Here is a 25,603-nt window from a genome sequence, read left to right as displayed (position 1 = left end):
TATATATATATATAAAATTATTGTAAAAATAATGTAATGTGACTTTGAAGACGTAGGTAAGAGTCCAAAAAAAGATTCTTTACGCGTAAATAGATACACATTTATTAAATAATTGTCTAAATTATTTCTATTCTTTCGGTTGCTCTTTACGATATATTGTAAATCATAGATGGGAAATATTAAAAAAACGTTTCTTACTTTACCTTGATAAATGTTTTGATAAATTTATGTAATCGATCTTGGCAGATAGCCTAAGTGATAATTTTTAACTTGTATGAAAAGAAGTTTTCACGAGAAAAAAATCAAATTTCTGGAAAGATTACGAGAATTTATTACTGAAATTAAATTGCTGTGGTACATCTTGTACCACCTATGACCATTTTACACATTACGATAAAAATGAACAATGATCTTTGTACGTGTGTGTGCGTATGTGTATGAATAATGTCAAATACGAAACAGTAATCCTTTGTATATCATTAAAGGTAATATCATTACTTTTAATGATTATATCGTCATTCGATGAAAAAAAAAATAATTTTATTTTTCATTGAATACTAAAAATAACTTTATTATAATATTTTGGAAAACTCTCGAAATCGTCTATTAGATTCTGGAATCAAAAATAAGATATTCCATTTAAAATAATCGACGTGACCTTGACCTGATCTTGGCACCACCTAAACACAAACTGATAAGATCAGTAGATAAATCTTTTTAAATCCAACAACTTTTATGATTGAACCTTATTCTGCGAAAATAAAAGGATGGTACGGGTGATCTGAAACATCCGGTATATAAACATGTATAAACATATTAGGTGTAGTAAAAAGAAATCCACTATTTTTCCATTCAATTTCATGCAAAAATAATGGATTTCTTTTTACTACATCTAATACATAAACGTGCATAAATATTTATAAACATATATAATCATATATGAAATATATTCATGCATGTTCATATTAGATCCTTCTTTTTTGTAAAATTACTTTTTAGTGTACTAAAAATAATAATGAGAAAACATGAAAATTAATTAAAGGGATAATTTTCGCATTGTTTATTTTAGAAAAAAATCAAGTTTGGAGAAAAGTAAAAAAATTACAATACACATAACTGTATATATAAGTTTATACAATTGTATGTGAGCAATCCTTTTATATTTTATCAAACTTGATTTTTCTTGAAAATAGCAATACGAAAATTATGCCTTTAACTATTTTTTATGTTTTCTTATTATTATTTTTGGTATATTAAAAAGTAATTTTACAAAAGAAATGAGGACGTATTATGGACATATTTCATATAATTATATTTATGAATATTTATGTATGTTTATGTATGTTTGTACATATTTATATAATTATATAAATTATATTCATGTATGAAAAATTTTTTTACTGGGAAGTTAAAAGTAAATTTTTTCAATGTATAATAATGCATTTTAAACTGCACATAATTTTACATGATTGTTACTTTAAGTAAATTTAATCTTAATATAAATTAATAAAAGAATATTGCGTTTAACAATTCATAAAATTTTGTGAAATTTTTATTGCTTTTCCAATTTGATTATATTCAAGTTGACAAAGCGGCTAGTCTGTTCACCAAGTAAAAATGAATTTCATTGGTTACTTATAGATCCAATCACATTCAATTGGTCTGAGTGGGGGGCCTCTATTCTCGAAAAGTATCGCATACGAAAAACTAAGGAAATATAGTATGCGTTACATATATTATAACATTTCTCTAGTTTTTCGTATGCGATACTTTTCAAGAAACAGGAGATCAATTCTGTACCTTGAAAGAAGTGAAAAATGAGCAAATTTACTAGGTGTTGACTAATGAAATTATCAGTATTCTAGTAAATTCGTTCACTTTTATAATTTTTGTCAAGATACAGAATCGATCCCCGGGACCTCTTCTTGAAAAGCATCGCATATAAAAAACTAGGGAAATGCTATAATATATGTTACAAAAACTATAGTACATCTCTAGTTTTTCGTATGCGATATTTTTCAAGAATAGGGACCCAGAGTCCCAGACTAGCCGCTTTAAGGTGATATTTCATTTATGCGTTTTTATTGTGCGACGAATTTTTCAAGTCTGTTGATAGAGACAAAAAGGTCCCGAGAATCTCTCTGCTCTGTATACATTTCTCGTATAACGCACAAATGAAATAGCAACTAGTCTGAAATGAGTCTAGTCTGAAATGAGTCTAGTCTGAAATGAGTCTAGGCATAAAGCACTAGATATACTTGGTTCATATCGGCCATCTTGGTTCCTTTTGATTGACTGCGTTCAGCAAAGAAAAGTAATTATGCGTGATTCTTTAATAAATAGTTGGTTTTTGCCTTTAGTGCTTCACTGGATAAGTGTAGAAACCAAAATTGATTAGTTTTCTCTCATTCATAGGTTATAGCATAATGGAATTATTATATATTAGGTGCAGTAATAAGAAATCCATTATTTTTGCATGACATTCAATGGAAAAATAATGGATTTCTTTTTACTACACCTAATATAAGGTGAACCATTGCGCATAATGGCGGAGTTCGACCAATCAAAATTATTAATTTACAGTGTTTACTTATTTGCAGTACGAATCATATGAATTTCTGTAAATGAACTAAAAAATTGATTGGTTGACAGATCTCTCCACTACTTTCAATCCACTACGCATTCGTGGAAATGGTTCACCTTACTATTTATATCATGGGTTATAGTACGATAGGTTGATTGATAAAGGTAAATGTTAAAAAGAGCCCAAGCTTTGATAAAAATATACGCTATAAATAAAAAACGCTATAACTCAACTCAACTCATGGCATACATGGCGATATCTTTTATATTTATAAGAGAAGCGTAACCGACTTAGTCAGTATCGCGAAAATACTAAAAATTATTAGAAGAAGTACTAAAAATAAGTCATTCGCGTAATGACTTCTGCATACTGGACGCAGAAGAAACGCTTGCCGCATGGCAAAATGTGATGCGGCCAATAAGCTTACAGCTAATGTGTTCATTAGTTACCGCATCTCATTTTATCGCGCGAGAGCCTCACAGGGAGAGAGTGGCAAATTGAATCACATGAATACCCACATCAGGATGAGGGGTCACGTGACCAGTTTTTTCTCCAATCTCTTCCATGTCTATGGAGTTTTGATGTCTATGTCCAGAGGAGACAAGTCACGATGCAATTTACCACTCTCTCCCTGTGAGATTCTCTGGTCTGCGTCGTTTGCAAGGCAGACTATGAAATTTACCAATTATCCATTATGCAACCATTTTTACACAGTACACAGAAATTAGTTCATCATTGGCTGCTAATCATGTAATTGCAATGACCAATCAAAACTTAACACCAGTCGCGCTTCTCTTACAAATCTAGGATTCCTCTACATGGCTCACCGACGAGATATTGGATGCTTTCTATTTGATGACATAGATCGACATAAGCATCGTTTTATCTTTCTTGATATTCAGAGGGTGATAAGGAACGACACTTGTGTCATCAAATGGAAAGCATCTACTATTAAAAGATGGTCAGCACTTATAGAAGTTCGCGTGCCTGTTAAAATTTAAGTGATTAAGAGTAAGAAAGTAATAATATGGTATTAATTTTATTAGTTTTGCACGATTTATTAAATTTATTAGTTAGACATATGTTAAAAACTTAATAATACTCAGTTTTTATTTAAAACTGATTTTAATATCATCATTCGAGTTAATTATCAATAGAGATAATAACTGCAGAGAAAAAAATTGTAATTTTTTGACAATATATAAGATATTATAGCATTAAAAGTGTGCATACTTATTTATATAATAAAAAAATCATAAATTTAATAATGTATTAACAAAATATTTATATTAATAATCATAAATTTTTATTAATTGTCGATATCATCATTGTTCTTCAATTATCTCTGGGCCTCCCGGGCCCTATTAATAGAAAATTCATGAAAATTTGCCCAGGCTCGACGGTCTTTAATGTGGCCTAGTTTCCACCGAGAGTTTAAATTAGATCAGAATGTAATCAACCAACTACAGTCGAGTATTCCCCTGTTATAGTCGAATGACAGAATGCTCGACTGCAATTAATTGGTTCTTACATTCTGATCCGGATTGAACCCTCGATGGAAATTGGACCTATGTGACATGTGCATACTGGTGAGAGTACGTTTCTAATAGTTCATTGTTCTTTTATATAGGTTATATGACTTTTACGCTCGCACATAACTCCAAAAAATGATTAAAAAATTGTTGGAACGATGGTTCATAAGAAGCAAAATAAAAAACAAACAAGAAGCCTTGAACATTAGACGAAAACTTGCGATAATTTATGCTATCGTGGGATGGAATATGTTTGGTGTTTTGTTTTACAAAATTATAAAACATAAAATGCCAGAAGACCCTACAGAACGAAGTAAATCATTTTTTATCGATTTTATTTTGATATTTTATTGAAGAGTATGACGAAACATTTATTTTTTCGTAGGATTATCTTATCGACTTTTAAGTGAGACACCTAGTAATATGCATGTATATCAAGTAACAGGACTGACACTTACCAATGATTTTGATATTGTATGTAAGGACGAGATTACTCAGGAAAAAGAGAATAAGAAAAATAAAAAAGCGATTGCTAATGAAATTTAGGTAACACAATTAATAATTCTTATTTTTTAAAAACCATTTTTGTATATTGCTGCATAATTGTATTATAAAAAAGAAAATTTTCTTTAGGTGTTACACTATATATACATTTGCAAAGTAGAATTATCAATCATTTATTATAAAGCTTTTTATTATAAAGCTTCCAGGAAACTTTTCTTTAATCAGTCAAAAGAGAAAGAATGTATAACAATTGATTGTTTAATAAACTTCTCTCTTAGGGAAGAGATCTTCGTAAAGCAATAGCACCAACATTAGAATTACCAGATTCTGGATTTAATTCTTTCAGTCTTTGTTCCATTTCGCATAGTAATGCCGATCTACAAAGACAAAAATATACAAAATACAAAATGTAAAGATAAGATTATACATTATTAGTATTGAAGATAATGTAGATCATCATTGTTTCGACGAACTTATTTCTCACCTATATTCCTCATAACGCATTACAACTTCCTCCAGTTCTTGCTTATACAGTCTGGTGAGCATAGCATTGAAACAGTCCAACTCGGGCAAACGAAACAATTCCCAACGCAGCTTACGATCTAAAGCTATTGAGGCTCTGCTGTACACGTACAGCCAATGTGGTATTTCCTCATTCAGATATGGATTGGCCGGCACCAAAACACTGTGAGAGTGAAAGTGAGTATGCCGTGGTGGTGATACGACCCGTACAGCTTGCATCTCATGTGGGTAACACGGATGTTCATACTGAGCTTGGCGCGTGATGTGGCTGAGAAAGAAAGGCGAGATATTTTTGTTGTGACATATATCGATGGCCTGTCGAATCCTCTTCCAAGTTCACTCACTTGACGTAATAAACGCCGTATTCAGGAGACTCAATTCTCTCCCATCCTGTGGGTAAACCCTCTTTTTCAAGTGGATGCGACCAATGCGTGGTCTTAGTATTATGATCGATGTAATATTTTCGACCACGGAGTGTGAAGTCAACTGACCATCCAGGTGGCAAAGGCAACTCATCCTGCTGCTGCTCATTTCGAGAACTTGATCTTTCCGAATAGCATCTACTATAGCTTCAACCGAAAATCAAAACTTGAAACACTATATTTTCAAGCATAAGCAATAATTTTCATATTAAATCTCTTTATTTTTAATAATTTTTATGTTCGTAATTATAAAATAAAAAAATTGTATTAATTTCAATGATATGATTTTAACATTATTTAACAGAGATGCTACAAATTTATAACATATTCGGCCCGAGTGGTCTGCATCAATCTGGATTGGATTAATAACGTAATAAAATTGTTCAATACAATTGGTTCTTACTTTTGATTCCTTGTAGATCTAAATATATAAACCAAGCGTGTCCAATTTAAGCTCCAGAGACAAAACACAATGTCATTGACACAAAAAAATTCAATGTGGGCAAGATTTCGAGGACTGTAAAGTTTAAATGTATCTGATAAAGGGAACTAAATGATGGAATCGAGGATTTTGATGCGCTTTTTATAGACTGTTCTTTAGCGAAAAAAAAAAAACTCGATACGTATCTGGCCGTTTCAGCCATTGGCCCATAGCTTCGAAGAAAACGATTTTTTAAATAATTATTGTAATAATTTAAAAAATATACTGTATAAATAAAAATATCAGTATAATTTTGTATAAATTTTATTAAAAAGCACATAAAAATCCCCGATCTCATCACCTGGTGTTCCTCTTATGAGTGACGCTTATCAACACTTTACAGTTCCTAAAATCTTATTCCTATTGAATTTTCTTGCGTCGATAGCTTTGTGTTTTGACTTCGGAGATCAAATTGGACAGGCCTATAAATCAATGATATTGAAGAATTTTACAATAATTGCGAAGCTGCTTTCTCTGCTGAATGCAGCCATTAAATCATGGGAAAAAATTTGTTCACAGAAAGCGCTTCGGAGAAATATGGACATTGCAAAAAAAAATCAAGCAGGTTTTGCTGAACTTTCAATTTTATCAAACATTTAATATTTTCTCATTTTATACCTTATTTTATAAAGAAAGAAAATTATCCAATTTAATATACATTATCTATAGAAGAATTATTATCTGGAGCATCATTATCTTATTGTATCAAAAATAAAATCCAAATAGTGCTATTTTTATTATTTACTTAATGCCAATAAAATCCAAGTAATACTATTTTTATTAATGGTTCTTTTATATTGACTTAATTCTTTTTTTATGCAGAATGATTAGAACAATCATATTAAAAATTGCATTATTATAATCTAATTTAAAGTTTTACAGCGCTCTCATTATTCCGTTTTATTCACAAATTGTTTTATTTACAAATGTAAAAAAAATCAACGTGTTATTTCTCGCTTATAATGTCACAATTCAATATGGGTGAAGGTGAATACTCAGAAATCTTAACAGGATGTGCAAAACGTTATTTATGTGTGTTATAATTTAAAGCAACAATAATTCAAAGCAATTCATAGTATAAAAAATAGACATGTATGAAAATATGGAAACTATCGAAAATTATTCTCATACCTAGCATTATGACGATAAATGGAGTGATTATAATCTTCGTAACTGTCGATGTCGAAAGGCATGTAAGGCATTTGTGGTGTCTGGACCCTATCCAGATGGTACTCGGATCCAGCATATTGATTGATGTAAGTATGTGACATTGCGGGTGACAGTTCGGCATGGTACATGGGTGTTGCTGTCCTCGAAAACATGCAGTCATTCATTCCAGTATTAACAGATAGGCCAGCAAATCTATTATAAAAATAAAAACATAAAATTGGAGGCATTCCCTGATAAAGTTTATTTCGTTCTTTCTTATTAATTATTCATAATTTTATTTTGTGTAAAATATTGTTGTTTAACAGTATAATTATAAAGTATCATTATGTAAAATCATATTAAACGTAAAATTTACTATTAACCTTTGACTTAAATCAGGAACAGAATTATTTGGTGTATATTTTCCTTCATGGCTGCCCAGACCAACGGCGCTGTTTGTAGTTTTCATATTTCCGAACTTTTGCACCATACTAGGTTGCGGAGAAATGGACTATGACACGAGAGAAGCATCGATAAAAATCAACATCTTCAGATGTCTTCTTATATGTTTCAATGATTCTTGACCAGCTGCTTTATGGAAATTATGAGATATATCGTATATAACTTTTTCTTAGCCCGTCGATAAAAAATTGATAGATAAAAAATTGATGTGGTATTCTAATAGATAATATTTTTCTAATAGAGAAATACCTATTGTAGAAAAAAATTATACGAATTACAAATCTATATTGCAGGATTAATAAATTATCTTTTTTATCGAATCTGTTTTTAAAGAATTATATGTTCAGAATTTATGTTTTGCAATTTATGTATGCAAATATTATTATTTTATATAATAAAGGAATAAAATGTATTTGTAACGTTACCATTAAAGTTACTTTTTTAAATTTAGGTCGATGAAAATAAATCTTAAATAAATTAAAGAGAAATTCTATAGGATTACTAACTCGTGCGTGTAATATAAAAGAGCATAGAAGCCAACGCAAGTTCTCACCTTGGATCTAATAATTAAAACTTTGTTTATTTCTAATTGTACAATGTGACCTTTAAATATAAACGTTTCAGTTTATGTATTATATGTTCAGTATATGTATCTTATTAAGTCATCCTTAAGTATACAGAATTATCGTTGAGTGGATGAAATTGCATTAAAAATTATTCCGCTAGGCATGTAATTATCTAAACATAATATTCTTTTTCTATTATATGAAATCAAATAACTATTTATCAATAATCCGTGAACCTCAGTACATATGAGCTAATTCTTGTAGGATTAATTAAATAAGACGAATCTTATAGGATTACGGCTGAGGTAATGTTTTTCGCAATAAATTATTTACAGATTTAAGGTTCTCATTAACTCAGATTATTACAATATTATTATAAAGCTTATTAGCATCACAAATTATTAAATTGCTTATCAGTTTAATAAGTAAATGATACTACTATACAGAGAGAGAAAAGTATTCGGCATTTGTGATTATATATAATTGCATAGTTAAAAAAATTATGATTAGAATATTTTTTATAAATTTATACAATTTTCAGTTCAAACTAACTGTGCGACGATTATTTGTCAATCTTGAAACAATTAAACAGTTCTAAATCGAAGCTGGAATATTATAAATTAATTGACAACATTTGAAGAAAAATATTTAGTCAAATTAATTGGAATTCTGGAAAATGAACGATGCAGAATTCTGGTTAAGTTTACTTCTGATTAAATCTACTAGAATTCTAGTAGATTTGATCAAAGAAATTCTGAATGTTGGTTATCTCAACTAGATCTCTAGTAAATTTAATCAGAATTCTGGATCATTCATTTTCCATCAGAATTCCAGTTAATCTAATCAAACATTTTTCTCCGTGAATTCATTGAATATTAGTGCTGCAAAACATCTTAGAAAGCCGTTACTGATTTGATGCTAATAAATATTTTAAAAACTATAAATAATTTATTGCGAAAAATATTACTCCATTTGGATAATATTTCGAACCCGGGTTTTCTGTACTACAAAATTTATTGTGAAAAATATCTCGGCTGGATTGTTTTAAAATTGAAAATTTAATTAATTCGTAATTTGTAAAACTAGATATGTATATGTATAAATTCATTCTGAAATGTGCAGGAAGCTCAAGTTCCCCCCCCCCCTCTCTCTCTCTCTTTCTCTTGGGCTAAAAAAATATTTCCCTCCTGTTTTCATATATCGGTTTAATGTCACTGTTGTTTGTTACTTTTTAATATTCAAACAAAAAATTTAAACTAAGTAAATAAGTTACAGTAACTTATTTACTTAGTTATTTTTTAAAATTTCCAATTCCTATCACATATAACATTACACTATAACAATTTATTGATCAACAAAAAAATTTTTCAGCAAAAGGCTACAATAATCTTTTGTGAATATATGACAATAATAAAAAGATTTGCTTATACTGACAGTAATAAAAATTACTTTTGGAAATAATAAGAAATAATATTATAATTTAATACTGATAAATCTCAACAATACTTATTTGCCGAGTAAACTTTCAATTTTATTTTTATTCTTTTAATGGATTCAAAGAACATTACATAATGTGATATAGTATGTAATACATTTATGTACAATACAATTTTTACCGTAGAACTTGGCATCATTGGATGATTGTTACGCCGCCTAGGTTTTTTGTTCGGTTCTGTTGTCCACACATTGATAACTAAATATAAATAACATGAGTTGTATAATATTTCTTTTGCAAAGTATAATAATAGTACTAGTTAGAATATAGGTGATATATGAGGAAAGAAAATGAAAGAATGAAAGATTTTATCTTAAAAAAAGGGAAGGAAATACATTTAATTAATCAATTTGTGTATGTTTTATTAAAATTTCTATATTCATAAAAATTTTTTATATTAATTCGTTGTGAATGTCGAAAATGACGTATGCTCCTGAAAGATATATATGACAATGAAAACCTCTTTCTATTTCCAATTATAATTAAATTAAGTACAAGGTAATAGGATGATAAATTCATAATGACAAAAATGTAAAATGAAAAAAATGTTTCTCCTAATTTAATTTGAGCTTAAAATTTCCTCTTTTATACTCAATGATTTTATACTATAGTAATAGATTTGTCGTCGATCTTTATATGTAAAATCATATTTGTTTTACAACTTAAACAAGAAACGGCAAGAGTAATGAGGAATACTTTGCAAAACCGAATATTTACATAGACTTGTTTTTTTATCGCTCTGCTACATGTATTATACTAAAAAATTTTCTCGTGCTTTCGTCCAACTCTAAATATGCATCTACTATCATTTTCAGTACAAGTATACTATAGTACAAGTATACAGTTACAAGTATACTAGTGCAATTATAAAAAACAAACCAAGTTCAAGCAAACATCTAAGTGCTAAGAAGGAACATATAGCGAAAAAAAGAGAAAAGAACAAAAAGCAGATTCTTGAAACACATACTTGGCATCTCGGGAGGCGTTTCTTTCTTCACATATTTGCCAATTACTCCCTCCTTGATCGTCCTGAGATCTTTATTCTTTCTTGATAACATGTTGCGAGTCTTGTCGACAGTCGCGCGAGAGAGAAATATTAAATCGGAGCGAGAACTAATTAGAATCGTGTAACTCGGTCAAGTGTAAACGTTGTACATATAATGACGTTAACAACACAAAAACAACTTAACCTATTAAGCTATGGGTAATTGTTTAGTTGAGCTTCCTCTAATTTTGATAAAATTATGCTCATTCGACGTTTTTTTGCATGAAACAACCGAATTTTAGGAATTCTTTAGAAAAAACTATCGCTGTCTTTTGAGTCGAGATACTAATCCGTTACAGTTCAGATTATTTAGGTTAGGAAATCTGTCATAGCTAGGTCAATAGCCAATTCTGGAATCTGGTAAAAAAAAGTTGATAGAAATAAATTGAGAACAATAGGATTTCTATGAATTTATATCGTTTTTTATAAATTTATATCATTTTTTATTACCGATCTCACGAACATCACGATTGATCGGATATAGTGATGGGCGATATCATGATGTATAAAAGCGCCTTTTCATGCTGACGCTCGACGCTCATTTTTGGCGTAAAATAAGTCACGTGACAAAAATTGACGAATATCAGCTGGATCCTCATACAGCACTTTGATACAAAGCACTCATTGGTAAAAAGATTGTAGGAGTAAAATTTACCCCCATCACTCATTTTTCACCAATCAGCGTTCGATGTTAAAGCTATTGTCTGTATGAGGATCCGGGCTGATATTTGTCAATTTTCGTGATTTTCGTCAAGCGTCAATTATGATCACTTATATTTTGGTGACGGACAACGCGATGCTACAAATGTTTTGAAGCATTTTTACTTTAAAAAGTAATTTTAATTGGTCAGTTTGCAAAATTCTTTCTTCTAATTGGTCCATTAAACGCTTCAAAGCGTTTGTAGCGAGACTTTGATCACAGCCTTTGACACTGAAAATGAGCGTCAGTGTTAGCATGAAAAGGAATCTTTAGTGTTATAATAAGTCACGTGATAAGAATTCTACGAATATCAAGCGTTGACTGGCACAAACTCTTGCATAATGCATAATGCATAGTGCATAAGGGAATCAACTAATTGAAATTCTTCTTTTCTAGGAATGAAAAGAAGGGAAAGATTCTGATGATTAATTGATTCGCTTTTGCACTATGCGTTATGCGAGAATTTGTGCCACGGCTCATGAAAAGGTACCTTAAGACAAAACGAATGCGAAGTACGCTACATGCATATCTCAGAATGCACCCTATGTTTGTTGCCCCAACAACGTCAATTAAGGTGAATTTAGGAAACCGATGAAAAAGGTTCGAACATAAAGTGTTTTTCACTGAAGATAAAAACGAGTTTTTCGAAACAGTCTTTTGTTTCAGGATAATAAAGTATTCGTTACAAAAAAATGATAATTTAGCCTCTCGCATTAAACGTAACCTCTATAGCCTTGTTCACATACGAGATCACAGATCGCTGTGGACGGAATGGCGGTTGGATCAACGAAGGTGGTTCAGGTGACAAATATCGCGCCTCAGGCCACCAAAGACCAGATGCAAACACTTTTCGGGTATCTAGGCAAAATCGAGGACATCAGGTTATACCCAACGATTAGGGATGTCGCCGTGCCTGTGCAGTCGCGTATATGCTACATCAAGTTCCACGATCAGGGTTGCGTCGCTGTGGCACAACACATGACCAATACTGTTTTTATCGATCGTGCATTGATAGTGATCCCATATCAAAATGGAGATATTCCGGATGAGCAGCGTGCCTTGGAGCTAACCAACAATGGCACAGTTGTACCAGGTAAAAATATGGTTTAAACTATTGGTTTATAATAGATACCTATAAGTAAATCAACACTTGTTTATGAGCTGAATGCTTCCATCTTTTTACAATCTTGTTAGAGCAAGACTGAAAACAAGGGATAAACACCAGGATTTAATTCTAGCATAGAAAGAGCTATAGGAGCCTATTTTTCAATTTGCTATTACATTAGCTATTTTTGTTTATTGATTATTTTGTTTATTGTTTATTTTATTTATCCTTTTGTCTGCGACACTCAAAAAATTGCAATAAAATTTAGTAAAATGTTTAATCTAGTCATCATCAGTTATAAATAATCACTGATATAAGTAATATATCAATGATAGTAGAGTAATATATCAATGATATTGACATATTACTCAATTATTGTATCAATATCTCACATATATATATACATCATAGATTTAATAAATTTTCGTATAATGGTAACATTTTAATTAGACATCTAATTTTAATTCTACGAACTACATTCTTTATGCAAACTATTAGTCTATGGACTACTATTTCGTAAGTACAGATGTACTGCTTACAAATTGTACTGCTTATTTTACAATGTAAGCGTAATTGTGAATAGTTGTAAGAATTGATCACAATCGAATATTCTCTATTTGTGATTGATAAATTTTTATTATAATCATTTTACAATTCTATTTGTGCAATTGTAAACTAGGTTTTGTATGAATGCAAATGTTGTCATACCATGACAGCTCTAGAGCATTATATTGGACTAAGAAATAATAAAGAGGATTTTAATTTCAAATTTTTTTTTGTTGTTCTTGGCATAAACTCCACCTCAAAGGTATTAATGTATATATATATATATATATATATACTTCAATTCTGAAAAAGAATTTTTGAATCTATAGAAGAGGACACTTACATTATGATTAATCGTCTTTAGGATTTCCTCAAAATAAAAATTTACAAGTAATTATTTATTTAATTTTTCGAACTTTGTTGCTATAGTACTTTGAGTTTCAAATTTTGATTTTAAATTTACTTCAAATTTGCACCTTGTATGTATGTAAATTTAAAAAGAGAAAACACTCTTTTTCTTAATTTCCAAAAAATGCTTTATCGTTTTTTAACATAGATCTTACTCTTTTTTATTCTTTTAGGTCTCTATCCATCAGAACCAAAGTTACCACCGAACGTTGTGAATGCTATTGAAGGTATTCCTCCAAATCATGTCATTACCACGATGGATCCCAAGCTAGAGGCGAATAGCTTGCCGTCCTATCCACACCTACCAGGTCATTTGGACAGCAGACGTATCGAAGAGATTCGTCGGACGCTTGTGGTAGCAAATTTGGATACATCGGTGAGCCCTGAGCAGCTGTTGGACTTCTTCAGCAACAACAACATAGAGATCAAGTACCTGCGTATGTGCAGTAGGGACTCAGATGCTGATCATTATGCGCTGGTGGAGCTGTCTGAACAGGCAGCTGTGATTGCGGCGTTGCTGCTGAATGGAAAGCAGTTTGCAGAACGATCGATCAAGCTATACCACTCAACGCAAGCAATTGCCAAACCAGAGGCAAAGAGCAACGAAGCTGCACAAAAGGAAATTGAAGAAGCAATGTCGCGGGTAAAGGAGGCACACAATCTCATCTCTGCGGCAATCGACCCGATGATCGGTATGCTTTCCAAGGATAAGCGAAGCAGAAGTGGCTCGCGCAGCCGTAAGTCTCGTTCGCGATCCCGCGGACGTAGCCGACGCTCGAGATCACGTAAGCGTTCACGATCGCGCCACCGACGCTCGCGATCTCGTCATCGGCGTCGATCGCGTTCGCGCTCCAAACGGTCTCGATCGAAGGATCGCAGGCGCAACTCTCCATCGAGACGACGCAGCAATTCGCGTAGTCGTCACCGTTCGCGTAGCAGATCAAGAAGGTCGAGGTATAACTAAACAATCTTTTGTCTTTGCCAAAGTCATATTGTATTCACACACATATATTGAATTCTACTTAGTGTATAGCGAATTCGGTCATTCTTGCACTACGAGTGATCAGTGAATACTAAAAGCTGAACATGAAATTAGTGTAAAGTTAAATATAAAAGTATTGGGTTGTCCGGAAAGTTCGTGCCGACTAACCTATATAATTGAATAAATGTATACTAAAATTTAAATTTTCTGCGTTTCAATTTTCCTTCAATATCGGCACGAACTTTCCGGACAACCCAATAAATGAATATTTTATACGATTAAATATATCTATTAATGATATTGTCACATTATTTAACATAATATACATTATTTAACATAATATTATTTAACATAATATTATTTTGTTCTCAAAGTTGATTATATTATATTACTGCACTGAGATATTTTATATAAAGCAGCTTTTAATATACACTGAATGAACTCGCGTAATGCGAGTGATGGAATTCACAAATTCTAGAAAAATATAAAGTATATTGTAGAAAAATGTTTCAGTATGGAAAAAAGGAAATCAGGATGCGAATGAAATCTCCGTCTTTAAAGAGATTAGTATATTTTTAATACATTTATTAATACATGTATTAACTTTTTATCTCGTCAAAGGTCACGTCGATCACCATCTAGGTCAAAAGAGCGGAAGAAGAGATCACCGCGTCGTCGCAGTCGTTCACGTTCACGAAGCAAGGGCTCTACATCCAGGTCTAGGCGGTCACGTTCAAAATCTAAATCCAGATCATCCAAATCCAAATATTCCGTGGACAAGACCAAGGATAAAGATCGAGAAAGGCGCAGCAAAGATAAGTCAGACAATGGTAAGAGAAGCGATAGTGATCGGGAGAGGGCCGAGAAAGAGAGCAGTAGAAGCGAGAAGAAATCTAACAAGGAGAAGCGATCGAGTGACAAATCGGATTCTAAACAATCAGATGACAAGAGTAGATCCGCATCGGAGAACGACAGCAAAGAGAAAACAATGGATTCGGAAAATTAGAGGACTCCATTCATCATTGATACAGTTTTCCAAGTATCGTGAAATTCAACAAACTACCTGTCTTTATCGCTAATGTATTGATGCAGTGACAAAAATATATGGATATATAGCATTCTCTCGAAGAAGCAATTCGTATGTATTGATCGAAATGTATCATAGATTCAGTTTGTTTTTACAAATGAATCTTCATTTTTCTGGGAATCGGCGATAGTTTGATCTTCTTATCCTCTTTTTCCTTTTTTGAAATATTTCTATTAAGCATGTTTTTAGATGACCTAGAAAAACAATGCTTCGTTTAAAATAACTTGGCCAAGGAAATCTTTAATCGTCGATATATATTATAATAATGGTGAAGAAAAAAAAATGAATGGTACAAAAAATTAAGTAGAAAATAGACCATATGTTTCAATATCTACTGTAATCAATTATAGGAATTCAATGTGCCTGTTAATTTAACATATTCTGTATTACATGTACCGTCGATGGTACATGTTAAAGTACGTCCAGAGCCGAACTTCGAATCGTGAGCATAATAATATATTAATGAACAAATTTTTATGAAAAATATTTTATAGTTTCATGCATATAAATTTGTCTTGCGTCGTATTTATAGTGGGGTGTACAGATTTGCATAATGCATCACATAACACATAAGAAAATGTACTAATCAAAGTCCTTCATTTTTTTCCTTTTCATGAAATAAAGAACTTTGATTGATTGGATTTCTTATGTTTTATGTGTTAAATGAGAAGCACAGACTCTTGCATAACGCATAAGACATCCTGTTATGCATTATATAAGAGTCTGTGCTCCTCACTTAAAGTAGGAAGCAAGACTAGAAATCCAACTAATCATGGGCCTTCTGTAATAAACTATTAGTCGTAAATTAGAAGTCAAAAGTTCAAAATTGATTAATCAAAGTCGTCAATTTTTTATTTATGATTAATGACTTATTGTAAAAAGCCCATCAGAGTTCTTTATTTCTTATTATTTTTTATGAAAAAGAAGAAAAAAAACTTTGATACATTTTCTTATGCATTATGTGTTAAGCATTATGCAAGAATCCGTCCTTGCTTAAGATCATTCTACATTGATATCGAAAGCATCATGACTTTAAAATTGAAGCGTTGGATTGGCTGAAGCAACAAGCTTGTGACTTGCGATCTATGATTCGACCAATGTAGAATGATCTTAACTTAATCGTCATGATAGCCAACGTGATAATTAAATACAAAATAGAAGAAGAGAGAAGAAGTCCTAATATATTAAACTGCTGTTGGCACTTCTGCGAGTTAAGGTGAAAGCATCAACTTCAAGCAGCAGAAGCAGCAACCAATCAACGAGGCAATTTTTACAATGAAAACTCTGCATCATCAGGTGAGAAAAAGCAGAGTTTTCATTGGATATAGCTCGTCGCTCAACGCTCGTGTCCAGTGTGCAGTAGGTATTATATCTTGAAATTTCATTGTAGATGCCGCTTTATTGTAGCAAGTCCATTATGGTACCGTTTGGCCATTTGAATGATTTGTGACAACATTAAAAACGATAACCGAACACATATGCAATTATATTAAACGAAAACAATAAAAATAAAGAAAATAATACATGTTACTTTTTAATATCTGCTAAAATCTTAAGGTAATTTTGCGTTTCCTTTATTTATTTTTAAATATTTTTGAACTGTTTAATTATCCGTTTTTATTATAAAGATATCAAAAATATATTGTTATTTATTATTGTTTTTATTATTATTTTTTAAATCTTATAATACCATGCCTCATTCTTACCATCATGAGTCACTAGAATTCATTCATGTTCACTTATTTAAAATAGTTCAAAAATTCTCTAAAAATTCACAAATCTACATTCAGCTTTCTAAAACAAATGTTTAAACTTCATTTGGAAAATAAAATATAGTGTAAGTTATGATATTACCGAAAGACTCACAAGTTGGGAAAAAGTAAGGAATCACTGCTCACTAGTGATAATAGGAAGATATGGGTTAAGTATTAGGTTAATTCTATGTATAATCATTAATTTCATATTAAATTAATACTTAATATTAAATTAATTGTTGAAAAACTAAAGAATTTAATATTTTGTTTAATAATTCCTTCTAACACATTTGAAAACATAATATTTTATAAATATTTATGTTTTTATTTTTTTTTTACATTACATGTGTTTAATAATATTAGATTGTAAGAAATCCTTTTCATGATTATTTAAGGGCTTAGATCATTAAAAATTAATTCTTTTATAGAGAAACATGACTACGAAATTGTCATCAAAGGAATTTTCTTTGAGATGGAATGATTTTTGCAACAATTTGACTTCAGGCTTTCTTTCTCATTTGAATGAGAACAATTTGGTTGATGTAACAATTGCTGTAGAGGGACAATTATTAGCTGCCCACAAGCTAGTTCTGTCTGTATGCAGTCCTTACTTCAAAAATATATTCAAGGTATGACTTTATTGTTAACAATGCCGTGTAAATAAAATTGTACTTAAGTAACACCTCAAGTTGTTTTACAGGAAAATCCTTGTCAACATCCAGTGATAATATTGAAAGATGTAAAGCATACAGAAGTAATATCTCTATTGAAGTTCATGTATCAAGGAGAAGTGAATATAAAACAGGATGACTTGTCTACTTTCCTAAAAGTTGCACAAATGCTGCAAATAAAAGGATTAGAAGGTGGTGAGGGACACATCATATCATTGTTAAATGATTATGTCAATGTGTCAGATTCACATGATTTCAAGGATGTAAATGCTTTATCTGATGTTCTAAGCGAGAAAGAAGGCAAGAACAAAATTCCAGATGAATCTGTACACTCTCGCAGGATAACCAACAGGAACAATAAAACGAGAAAGAAACAGATGGTCGAGGACAATTATAATTCGATCAAAAAGTTAAAAAATGAATCAAATGTTGATAGCCAGGATGATATTTGTCTTTTGTCAGATAACAATGACAAATCAGATAATGTGAATGATTCCAATTATGAAAAGGATAGATGTAATAAGACTACTAAGGCTATTAATAATAGTGAAAAAATAATTGAGTTGTCTAACGAACAAAATTTGGAAGGAACCTCATTACTACAGTCAGGTATTTTATTATATTATTCATAAACATAATGAAATATTGATTTATTGATTGCAAGATTTTTATTATTAAATTATTAATCATTTGATTGTTGTGAAATGAATCTTGATTAAAAGAAAATTGATATAAATTTTTTGATATAGATGTGGAACCAGTGGTCTACAGATTATCTGCCAGAGGTAGACCACAATTGGTCCATGAAGGATACGTGTACAACATGACCTCTCGTTCTAAAGTATATAATAGCTCACACTACCGTTGCGCGGAGCAGCATCGCGGTTGCCGTGGTAAATGTTCTGTGATCGCTGAGAGATTTATGCCGACGGGGGTGCACGAACATAATCATCCACCGAGTTATCAATCAGAATACAATTATCGAAAAAAGAAGGGTCTAGACACTGATATTAAAGAAAGACTGGTCCAATGATGCATTTAAAGACATATTTATATCAAGATATTTTGTCTTCATGTGTGTATGTGTTTACACGCGCGCGTGTGTGCTGTTTGTGCATGCACGCACACATCGATATCCAGCAATTGGAACAGGTAATACGTTTAGTCAGAAAGAGACAACATATTTTTTATCTAAATCTGAATAAAAATTATATTTTTGTATTATATGCATACCTATTGTATGTATACAGAGTGAATACTAAGTGAATTTGTGGGAGGAATAATTCCTTCAAATCTTTTAGAATACTTGGTATCTTACCTGTATATAATTGTCGCTATATATATAATTGGCTCCATAATAATATAGTAATGGAACAAAAACATTTGTAATAAAATCTATGATTAGAGATATAAATTTAGATATTTTCAGTCTAAGTCAATGCTCAAGATTTGCAGTTCTGAGTATACTAGCTTAAGGTACTTTCCATTCATTACAGATTTTCAAAATGATAACGCCATAAGCGAGAAAATATACGAAAATTATTACAAAATATATTATAAAATATATTAAAATAGAAAGATTTTCAATAAAGTATCTACACTTAATAAAGTGTATAGTCCATTTAATGCTACAAATGCTTCGAAGCATTTGATTGACTATTTGATTGAGCATTTGATCAGAAGAAAGAATTTTATTAATTAATCAAAGAATGCTTTAAAGCATTTATGGCATCAAGTGGACCATAGCAAGAGTATACTTATAAAATATATCGAAAATTATCTTTTCGGAATAAAATCATATTGATTTCAATTTGATAGCTTTGTCGATAGTTTTTCGTCATGCTTTATTTCATTTTTTGATTAGGAATAATTCAATTTTAAATATTATAATTTTAAATATGCCAATTTTGATCATCGAAAGAGGAATTTTCGATATATTTTACGTTCTATATAAAATGATTGCAAATATTGCTTTATTAAAAACATCTTGATATTTCCAAAAATTTTCTTTATATTTTTTTTCTGTAGATCTATTCTGTAACTTCTTAATGACAGTTCGGTATTATTCTGCTGTCATTGCGTAACTTTTTTAGCATGTGTAATACCTGCGTAACGATAGTGAAATTACTATTGTGAAGTTTCAGAATAGACTAAAAAAGTATAAAAATTGACTCTTATTTTACAACAGTAAATTTAAAAAACAAAACGACTAGAAAGGAGCACATAATATAAGCACATAGATATAAACAATTTTTAATAGTTCATATATTGTACTTAACATATGGAAAAATGTTTTTGATCTTTACTTGGTCTCTATCAGTTCTAACAAATAATAATAACAAATTAAATTTTAAATCTTACACAAATAATTTTAATAAATAATAAGTAATATTTTAATGAATAAAAATAATGCAAAAGATTAAACAAAAAATATAATAATAAGAGACCATGTTATATATACTAAACAATTTCAAATATGTAAAAAATAAGTCAACAAAATTAATTAAGATAAAAATTCATCAGAGACGAGAATCCTCTAAGTCCATAAGAGAGTGTAGTATGAAGTCCGATTTGAGAGAGTGTAGTATGAAGTTCCAATAAACCATAGCGCGTTTCTCATGATTCTCCCCATTGCCACTCGCCCGAAGTCGTGGCCATGGTGGAAAATTATGATTTAGTCGGTAATATAAACGGATCCCTCATATAGCTTCTCGGAGTCTTTGTATCTTCTTATTAAATTAGTAACTTCTTTCTCTAGATATAGAGATCAACATGATCAAAACATGAATGTCGTAAATAATATATGGAAGAGCGAAAATGTAAACTCATCATCATAATTCAAATGAGTACACAAAATATAATTGGTAGATGTTCCTGTATAGCTGATCATAAAAAAGTTGCAACACTTTTTGCGATAGGTTCAGAATGCAACTTGTTCACCAAACGATTGATTCTTATTTATGACTCTACTAGATAAATAATCGGCTCTGGGTGCTTCCGATAACTGAAATTTGGATTAGTTCCACTAGGATTGAAAAATATCTAGTAAAATCGAATTACTATCGTTTCCGCATTTCATGTAATGGCACTCTAAAAGTTAATCAATCAAAGCTAAAAGATTTTGAAAATTCGTAACTGTAATTGGTTAATTCTTATGATACGTCTTTCGATTGTTGTTTCGAAAAGTGTGTGCGGACCCCCTAAAGCGTGTTCAGATTCCCATATGGGTGTCCCCAAGTGTCACTCTTGTCTAATGTTTGATAAATAAGGATGGAGTGGTACCTGGATGACATTCTGAACTCAGCACTAATGGGATAACTCTCATTCCATAATATATATTTTGATAATTTTACGACCCTAATTAATATTTCGGTTCGCTAAGTAGAATAACGCTTTTTTATGCAAGAACGTGTCAAATAAGCTTAATTTCATTTAAATTGATTTTTGAGATAGCTAAACTGTATAATTACCAAATGTAAAATACATACAAGTATGATAGATTATTATTTGATTTTTATCTATTTAACCATCACTTCAACATATTTCAACGTCATTTGTTATTATTATTATAAGAAGGCACTTGTATACACGCGCACGCGCATGTGTGTTCTCATTTTATTATTCAAATTCTCACGCATATAATAAAAGATTTAAAAAAATTGAGCATTACTGTATTATCGCTATAATTACAAAAGGATCATTTACATTAGCATAATTAACAAAGTTAGATAAAGATTAACAAATCGAGATATTTCTTATCCAGGAGTAGTTTTATTCCTATATAAATAAAGTGATGGAAGTAATATTTATTAATATATTATAAGCTAGTGGAAAAATCAATGGAATTCACTGAGAACATGGGATTCTTTGTTTTTACTATTAACAGTTACAATTATGTATGTTATGACTGTTCCACTGGACTGATCTTATGATTATTCCGGTCATCTATTATTCAATTTTAAATGACTTTAAGATTTTCTTTATTTTCCTACTTTAATGTAATATCTCTTTTTGAATATATTTAATTAAGATTAACTTTCCAATAATGTATATAATTTAGTATTGCTTCCGACTTTTTATATAGGAATGAATTTACAAATACTATCGAATAAGAAATGTCTCGTTACTTATAGACATAATAAAATGGATTGCAGTCTGCCGAGAATCAATTGTTTAAAATGCAAAGAAGTAAAGGCGAAAAATCTATCTCTCATTTTGCCATTTTCCTCCTAATTCTGTGAAAGTGTTTCCTTGTTTCGTACATTTTTGTAAAAACCTCCAAAATCTTGTTTCATTTAATATTTATCCTATATAAATGTCGAACCACAGTCTCAATTTTCTTGACAAGAAAAAAATCTTAAATTTTCTAAATTTTTGTCTCTTTCCAGTTTTTTGAACTTACTACCATCCCCTTGGTTAAATCAGGTATAATTCAATGGAATTTTCTTATTGTATAGCAACGAAGTTGCTCAATTTCATTGATATCGCTTTGCCATTTTCCTTTCTAACTTGCGCATTTTCTTTTCGTTCATCTCAGATTGTACTTGTGGCTGAGCAAAGAACCACGGAGCCAAAATTTGTTTCCAGAGCACCCAGCTTCCCCTCAATGGTACCTGTAGAATTTCCAAAATATGCAATAACAAGAATTCCACATATATGCGGTCTTTTTGTGACATTGAATAAGAAAAGCAATGCAAATGATTTATCGAAATACCTACCAAAAGCCACAATAACCAAAAGTAGTTCGAAATAAGGGACAGAATTTGCACTCCTGACGTTAATATGATTAAATCTTTGAAATGTCTGTAAACAAAATTATGATATTTTGTTCAATAAACAATAGGATCCAGATAACAGTAGACATTCCAAGGATATCCATTTTAAATTCAATTCATATAACAAATATATATTTCATGAATCTGACAGATCTAATTTGGACATTCTATGAACATTCCAAGAAGTGAATGTCCAATACTGGATGTCCTCATGCTATCTAGGGAGAAAGTAATAACGATGAGAAGAGTACAGTTATAGCAAAAACTTACTCTGCTATACCACCTTCCATATTGAGATCAACACCTGGATCCAGGAGCTGGCCAGATTCAGAGTACGTGGCGCGAGCCATGTACGACATGAATTGGTAGCTTCCTATATATATAATTGCAGAAAATGCCATTAGACTCTGTAACAATAATACACAGTTAGGGATTTCATATAGCTATAGAGTTATATCGGTATCCATAGATTTGTTCGCGTCGAATGCTCCAATGTATGCTCAACTATAGCTCCTACAACGAGCCCATCGGAGCTCATCAGATTCACCCTCATCAGACACGAGATTCAACTTACTATTGTCAGTGCGTTGAATTCACGCAACATCATCGTTATGAAGTATATTCCCATTGCGCCTAAAGCCATGTAGATGTAAAAACTCAGCGTAGAGACATTCTCTTCCTTTATTTGCTTTGCTCCTTTGGTCAATACTTTACCTTTCTTTGTCTGTACAGGGGTACGTTCAGGAATTACGTCCAGTTAATTCTAAGCTATGATTTACATTACGAGTATTCGGGATTGAGAACATTATTCATAAAAATAGATGTTACTACTAATTTTTTTTAAATGTTAAACTTAATTGTTACTATTATTTGTCACTAATTTTAAAAAGTAACGCATTATCGTTACTTAAATTCGTGATCTTTTTCATTACTTTTGTGTAATGTTAAAGTTAAAAAAGATTTTAACGGGAAATAGAAATACATTTTACTTTGTTATAATAACAATTTGATGTTGCAAATCTTTTTATAACGATAATTTTAATATTAGTTGGAAAAGTCACTCATTACTAGAATTGCTAACCATAATCTTTTAAGAGTACATAAGGGAGACCAAGACTAAATGAGGACTTTCTTTTCAATTGCAGTTTTCAATAATAAAATAAACAATTTTAGTCAAATAATTATTAACGTTTTATAGAGTGATTATAAGACTATAAGATGGCAATAAAAAGTTTTAGTGTTTGCAATTTTATTTCATCCATATACACAAAAATGTGATTCGAAAAATGAAATTTCAAAAATTATTTTTGACTTGATCGAAAACACGTTTAACTATCTAAACATAATAACATCCGAACTAACCAAACTTCCTTAGTAAAGAAGACACACAAGATGCCTTCTACAAAATAAATTGGGAACTCATAAGATATTTTTGCCACTCAAAATTCAAATGCTAGCTTAGCTTCAGTGCCCATTTAGCCTCGATCTCCCATATTCTTTTTGAAGTCGAAAAATAGTGTATTCTTACTTTTCACTTATTGCATATATATTTTATTTTTTTTTATATATTGTAGTTTTTTTGGAAAAAAATAAGACAAAATTAAAAAAATTATTTAATATTTATTATTTTATTATTGTATAAAAAAGTTTTACTTGGCTTGTACTGTGTTCGCTTTGAACATGTAATGTATAAATATTTATACATACATTTATTTATATATTACAAACATGTTTGTAATATATAAATAAATGTATTATATATTATAGGGATTTTATTAAAGATTTGGTTATATATATTTGTTGAAAAAACTTATAAGTTGCAAAGTACGTGGAATATATGAATCAATTTTATTTTCTCAGTTCTATTAACGTTAAAAAATCTCATTAAAAAGTAAAATGTGAATAAACATTTATAATTTTATGAAAAATTTTATTGAATAAAATCAATCAAAATTACATTTTAGAAATTTCATTCTATTACATTCAGCATTTAAAATAAAAAAAACCACCTCATTTTTTTCTTTTTTTTTCGAAAGTATACTCTTTTTGTTAATCAATGTATATATGCTCTTTTCGTGCGACCGAGAATTGGCAACTCTATTCATTATTGAAAAAAATAACTTTTTATTTGTAATTAGTTACTTTTATTCGTTACTTGTAACGGAAAAAATAACTTATCGATATATTATAAATTATTTATTATTTTTTTCAGTAAATAACGCGATCATGTAACTTTTTTTTTAGAGAAAACGTGAAAAATGAACATTTTTATGTATGAATGTATGTGTATGTATGCTTACATGTGTATGTATGTATATATATATACACACACTCGTCAAAAAATTTTCACTTTTCATGTTTCCATCTTAGAGAAAATTACATAATCGATACATTGGATTGAATTCATTATATTTCGTGTTCTCCTATTGGTAGAGCGTGTAACGTCAATCAATAGTAAAGCATCTTCCAACTCAGGTTGCAAACCCGATCAGGCCGAAAATGCAATCAGATTACGGGTTAACGATTACGATCAATAGTTGTCCGATTCTATTTCAGCCAATTGTGATAGACTCGCTACATAGTGATTGGCTGAAGTAGAATTAGGCAACCATTAGGGTATATTCACACAAATTAGGGTATATCCACACCATTAGGGTACACATATGCATACAGAAAATTATTCAATTGCATTTCTCTTATAAAATCGCATGTAAAATGTGATTGGATAATTTTCTTTATGCGTTTATGCGACTATGCAAATTTGTGTGGATATGGACCATTAAGTCGATTCTACAAATCTATAGTCAGAAGTT

At 30.6% G+C, this 25,603-nt stretch overlaps 5 protein-coding genes across 12 annotated transcripts in view; 3 read left to right on the top strand and 2 right to left on the bottom strand.

The window, feature by feature from the left end:
• The first annotated feature begins 4,133 nt into the window (after positions 1–4,133).
• On the top strand, positions 4,134–4,928 carry LOC108686639. The gene is made up of 3 exons (XM_018192068.1): positions 4,134–4,429; positions 4,502–4,662; positions 4,899–4,928. The coding sequence occupies exons 1-2, from the start codon at positions 4,252–4,254 to the stop codon at positions 4,660–4,662; spliced, it is 339 nt and encodes a 112-aa protein (XP_018047557.1). The 5' UTR covers positions 4,134–4,251; the 3' UTR covers positions 4,899–4,928.
• On the bottom strand, positions 4,718–11,249 carry LOC108686636 (protein salvador homolog 1-like). Of its 3 annotated transcripts, XM_018192066.1 has the most exons (8): positions 11,213–11,228; positions 10,685–11,119; positions 9,839–9,915; positions 7,578–7,705; positions 7,177–7,407; positions 5,487–5,711; positions 5,105–5,410; positions 4,718–4,997 (listed from the first exon to the last, which is right to left on the bottom strand). In XM_018192066.1, exons 2-8 carry the CDS (start codon positions 10,773–10,775, stop codon positions 4,895–4,897), a joined length of 1,161 nt encoding a protein of 386 aa, XP_018047555.1. In that variant the 5' UTR covers positions 10,776–11,119; positions 11,213–11,228; the 3' UTR covers positions 4,718–4,894. The 3 variants fall into 3 exon arrangements, with proteins under 3 accessions (XP_018047555.1, XP_018047554.1, XP_018047556.1); XM_018192065.1 differs by having other exon boundaries at positions 10,685–11,249; XM_018192067.1 differs by lacking the exons at positions 10,685–11,119; positions 11,213–11,228 and having other exon boundaries at positions 7,578–7,785; positions 9,839–9,902.
• Positions 11,250–11,815: 566 nt separating this feature from the next.
• On the top strand, positions 11,816–15,706 carry LOC108686525 (probable splicing factor, arginine/serine-rich 7). Of its 5 annotated transcripts, none has more exons than XM_018191876.1 (4): positions 11,816–12,036; positions 12,129–12,555; positions 13,695–14,475; positions 15,125–15,706. In XM_018191876.1, the coding sequence occupies exons 2-4, from the start codon at positions 12,234–12,236 to the stop codon at positions 15,507–15,509; spliced, it is 1,488 nt and encodes a 495-aa protein (XP_018047365.1). In that variant the 5' UTR covers positions 11,816–12,036; positions 12,129–12,233; the 3' UTR covers positions 15,510–15,706. The 5 variants fall into 5 exon arrangements, with proteins under 5 accessions (XP_018047365.1, XP_018047362.1, XP_018047363.1 ...); XM_018191873.1 differs by having other exon boundaries at positions 11,816–12,062; positions 12,195–12,555; XM_018191874.1 differs by having other exon boundaries at positions 11,816–12,062.
• A 2,072-nt stretch (positions 15,707–17,778) lies between these two features.
• LOC108686579 (protein abrupt-like) lies at positions 17,779–19,329 on the top strand. The gene is made up of 3 exons (XM_018191953.1): positions 17,779–17,973; positions 18,045–18,624; positions 18,765–19,329. Exons 1-3 carry the CDS (start codon positions 17,779–17,781, stop codon positions 19,046–19,048), a joined length of 1,059 nt encoding a protein of 352 aa, XP_018047442.1. The 3' UTR covers positions 19,049–19,329.
• A 2,459-nt stretch (positions 19,330–21,788) lies between these two features.
• Positions 21,789–25,603, bottom strand: part of LOC108686532 (transmembrane protein 208) — a 4,430-nt gene continuing 615 nt past the window's right edge. Inside the window, exons 2-6 of one of the 2 annotated variants that reach the window (XR_001931707.1) lie at positions 23,365–23,514; positions 23,061–23,197; positions 22,734–22,818; positions 22,418–22,628; positions 21,789–22,322 (exon numbers count right to left, since the gene is read on the bottom strand). Coding sequence is in view for 1 of the 2 variants with exons in the window: in XM_018191885.1 (XP_018047374.1) it covers positions 22,491–22,628; positions 22,734–22,818; positions 23,061–23,197; positions 23,365–23,514 (510 nt within the window). In the remaining variant the exon portion in view is untranslated. Of the gene's footprint in view, positions 22,629–22,733; positions 22,819–23,060; positions 23,198–23,364; positions 23,515–25,603 lie in introns of both variants that reach the window. The other variant, XM_018191885.1, reaches the window with a different exon arrangement.

This window comes from Atta colombica, unplaced genomic scaffold (genome assembly GCF_001594045.1).
Source record: "Atta colombica isolate Treedump-2 unplaced genomic scaffold, Acol1.0 scaffold187, whole genome shotgun sequence".
Taxonomy (NCBI): Eukaryota; Metazoa; Arthropoda; class Insecta; order Hymenoptera; family Formicidae; genus Atta; species Atta colombica.
Note: the sequence above shows the minus strand (reverse complement) of the source record. Positions and strands in the feature narration are given on the sequence as shown.

Coding starts and splice junctions, on each gene's coding strand:
- LOC108686636 (XM_018192065.1), bottom strand. CDS start 10,775: ATGTTATCAAGAAAGAATAAAGATCTCAGGACGATCAAGGAGGGAGTA. Junction 9,916..10,684: donor AACGCCTCCCGAGATGCCAA/GTATGTGTTTCA, acceptor ATTTATATTTAG/TTATCAATGTGTGGACAACA. Junction 5,712..7,176: donor ATTTATCGTCATAATGCTAG/GTATGAGAATAA, acceptor TTTCGGTTGAAG/CTATAGTAGATGCTATTCGG.
- LOC108686525 (XM_018191873.1), top strand. Junction 12,556..13,694: donor CAATGGCACAGTTGTACCAG/GTAAAAATATGG, acceptor TTATTCTTTTAG/GTCTCTATCCATCAGAACCA. Junction 14,476..15,124: donor AGCAGATCAAGAAGGTCGAG/GTATAACTAAAC, acceptor ATCTCGTCAAAG/GTCACGTCGATCACCATCTA.
- LOC108686579 (XM_018191953.1), top strand. CDS start 17,779: ATGACTACGAAATTGTCATCAAAGGAATTTTCTTTGAGATGGAATGAT. Junction 17,974..18,044: donor ACTTCAAAAATATATTCAAG/GTATGACTTTAT, acceptor GTTGTTTTACAG/GAAAATCCTTGTCAACATCC. Junction 18,625..18,764: donor AACCTCATTACTACAGTCAG/GTATTTTATTAT, acceptor TTTTTGATATAG/ATGTGGAACCAGTGGTCTAC.
- LOC108686639 (XM_018192068.1), top strand. CDS start 4,252: ATGATTAAAAAATTGTTGGAACGATGGTTCATAAGAAGCAAAATAAAA. Junction 4,430..4,501: donor AGAAGACCCTACAGAACGAA/GTAAATCATTTT, acceptor ATTTTTTCGTAG/GATTATCTTATCGACTTTTA.